This window comes from Austrofundulus limnaeus, unplaced genomic scaffold (genome assembly GCF_001266775.1).
Source record: "Austrofundulus limnaeus strain Quisiro unplaced genomic scaffold, Austrofundulus_limnaeus-1.0 Scaffold226, whole genome shotgun sequence".
Taxonomy (NCBI): Eukaryota; Metazoa; Chordata; class Actinopteri; order Cyprinodontiformes; family Rivulidae; genus Austrofundulus; species Austrofundulus limnaeus.
Window position 1 is genome coordinate 491,288 of NW_013952628.1, and position 2,241 is coordinate 493,528.

At 40.1% G+C, this 2,241-nt stretch overlaps 1 protein-coding gene across 5 annotated transcripts in view; it reads right to left on the reverse strand.

Moving 5' to 3' along the window:
• Positions 1-2,241, reverse strand: part of wdfy3 (WD repeat and FYVE domain containing 3) — a gene marked incomplete at its 5' end in the record, with an annotated part of 96,713 nt that overhangs the window by 42,192 nt on the left and 52,280 nt on the right. For all 5 annotated transcript variants that reach the window (XM_014019682.1, XM_014019683.1, XM_014019685.1 and 2 more), the window contains 3 exon segments: positions 370-522; positions 599-789; positions 862-973. In XM_014019682.1, the coding sequence (XP_013875136.1) occupies positions 370-522; positions 599-789; positions 862-973 (456 nt within the window).

Consider the following 2,241-nt stretch of genomic DNA (forward strand, 5'->3'; position numbering starts at 1 on the left):
GGTTTGGGACGTCCTTCGTTGCGGTGCTGTGACGTATGCGGCCGACAAATTCAACCTTCGGAGGACCCGTCCTGTTGTTTTGGACACAGATATTGTCCAAGATTAACCTTCAGGGTGGATATAGCTCGCTAGCAGCCTCGCACCGAGGACCTATCCACGTCATCATTTACCCAGAATGCTTTGTGTGGAAATAAAATGGCTACATCCGTGTTAAAATATATTTTGAAACTTTTAGTTTAAAAATTATAAAAACTAAACAGCCTACAGTATTTTTAGTCTTTATTTTAGTTAAAATAAATGTTTATTAAATAAAATCTAATGTTAAACTAATCCTGGATCCCTTTAGGCAGAACAAGTCGAAGTTTTTACCTCGAAGTCACACAGCAGGTCCTGGAAGGCCGTGGAGTTGGGAATGATGGAGGTCTCGTGGCCGCTGTCGACCGTCCCCACCAGAGAGAAGGTGAGGTGGAGGATGTGACTGTTGAGCAGCGAGCGCTTCTTCTTTAGCAGCATAGCTAGCAGCTGCGAGGGAAAACACACACATTTTAATTCATGTGTTTATTTGACTTTATTCAGTCGAATCTTTTTGATTTTCCACCTGGTAGCCTTTGATGCGTTCCATCTCCTTACTGGCCAGAGGGTTGCTTTTCACCACACACACTAAAGCTTTGACGGCGGCGTACAGCCCCTCCACGTCCGACGCCATGGCCACCAGTCCCAAGATGGCCGCCGCCCCGCCGACGTACTGCAGGTTGGTGGCGACAGGTTTGGGCACGAACGTGCGAACGCCTGAAAGAAGAGGTGAGACTTTATCCTCTCTCCTCCGGTCTTTTCTGGGTTTAACCAGTTTCCCAGGTTTACCTAAATATCCAATGACAGCGGCGCCGACGGTCCGGGCCGGCCCGTTCAGGTGACCCGCAGCATTGTGGATCAGCTTGACTGGAGTGGCGTTTTCATGAGACGACACGGCGAGCTGAGGAGGGACAGGAGAAGGTGTTTTAATCAGCAGTCCTTGTTCCAACGGCGGGAAAAACTGTGCTGTTTCTAAACATTTCCAGAGGCTACCGGGGGCTTTTATTTTGAAAACCAGGGAGTCAGACAACTTCCTTTAGTTCTTACCTTTAGCTCGACATCCTTACAAAAAAATAAAAATGTCAAAAGGCTGTTAAGGGGTTCAAGTATTTAAGCACACTGGAAGGTAAAAAACATTAATTTAACAAGAGAAATTGCATTTCCTGTGAAAATGCTTGTGTGAACGCTTCATGCTGAAAACTTCAGCTGAAACCTGCCGAAACTGAGCTGAAAACTTCTTATAGGAAAAGTGTTAAAATCCTAACATTGCAGAAAAACAGTAAAAAGGAGCACAAATCTAGATGAAAAGAGAAAACAGCTAAAAGCTAAGAGCTAAAACATCTGAATAGCTGAAAACAACTATAAGAAGCATAAACAGCACTAGGTAGCAGAAAAAAAGCAGAAAAGGGAGAAAAACAGAAGAACAGCAGAAAGAAGCAGATCTATAGCTAAAGTAGCATAAAATAGCTAAAATTAGCATAAAATAAGCTAAAGGTAGCAGCTACAATTTGAAATTAGAAGCAAGATGAAATAGCTGTTGTTGAAAAATAGCTAAAACAGAAACAAAGCTGAAAAAAATCATAAAATTACATAAAAGTGATCATTTGTAGTAAAATAACTAAAACAGCTGCAATTTTCAGTAAAACAGCTAAAAGGTATCTGAAAATGTTTTAATTAGCATAAAGAGCACAAGTTTGCTCAACTTATCTGAAAAAAATTGTAAAAGGTACAAAAATGTGTTTTTAACTTAGAAAAGATAACTTTAGCTAATAGCAGCTAAACATTAGTTAAAATTTCAGCAAATAGCTGAATATAGCAGAAAACATCTGTAAGATTCATAAATAGCACAAAGTAGCTGAAAAAAAGCATAAATTTTTTTTTTAAAAAGAAGCATAGCGGAAAGAAGCAGAATTAGCTGAAAAGTAGCTGAAATGGCAGAAAAAGCTAAAATTAGCAAAAAAGTAGCTGAAATTCACACAAGAATGTGAAAAAGAGCAAAAGCAGAAGAAAAGGTGTAAGGTGCTGTAAAGATTTAGAAACATTTTCAAGGATTTTAACGATGTTGAAAACAGCTCCTGTCATGATCTGTGTTTATTTTCTTAGTTTTCTAGTGTTTTCAGTGTTCCCCAGTGTGTCACAGCTCAGCTGCTCCCTGTCTGTCTGATTGTC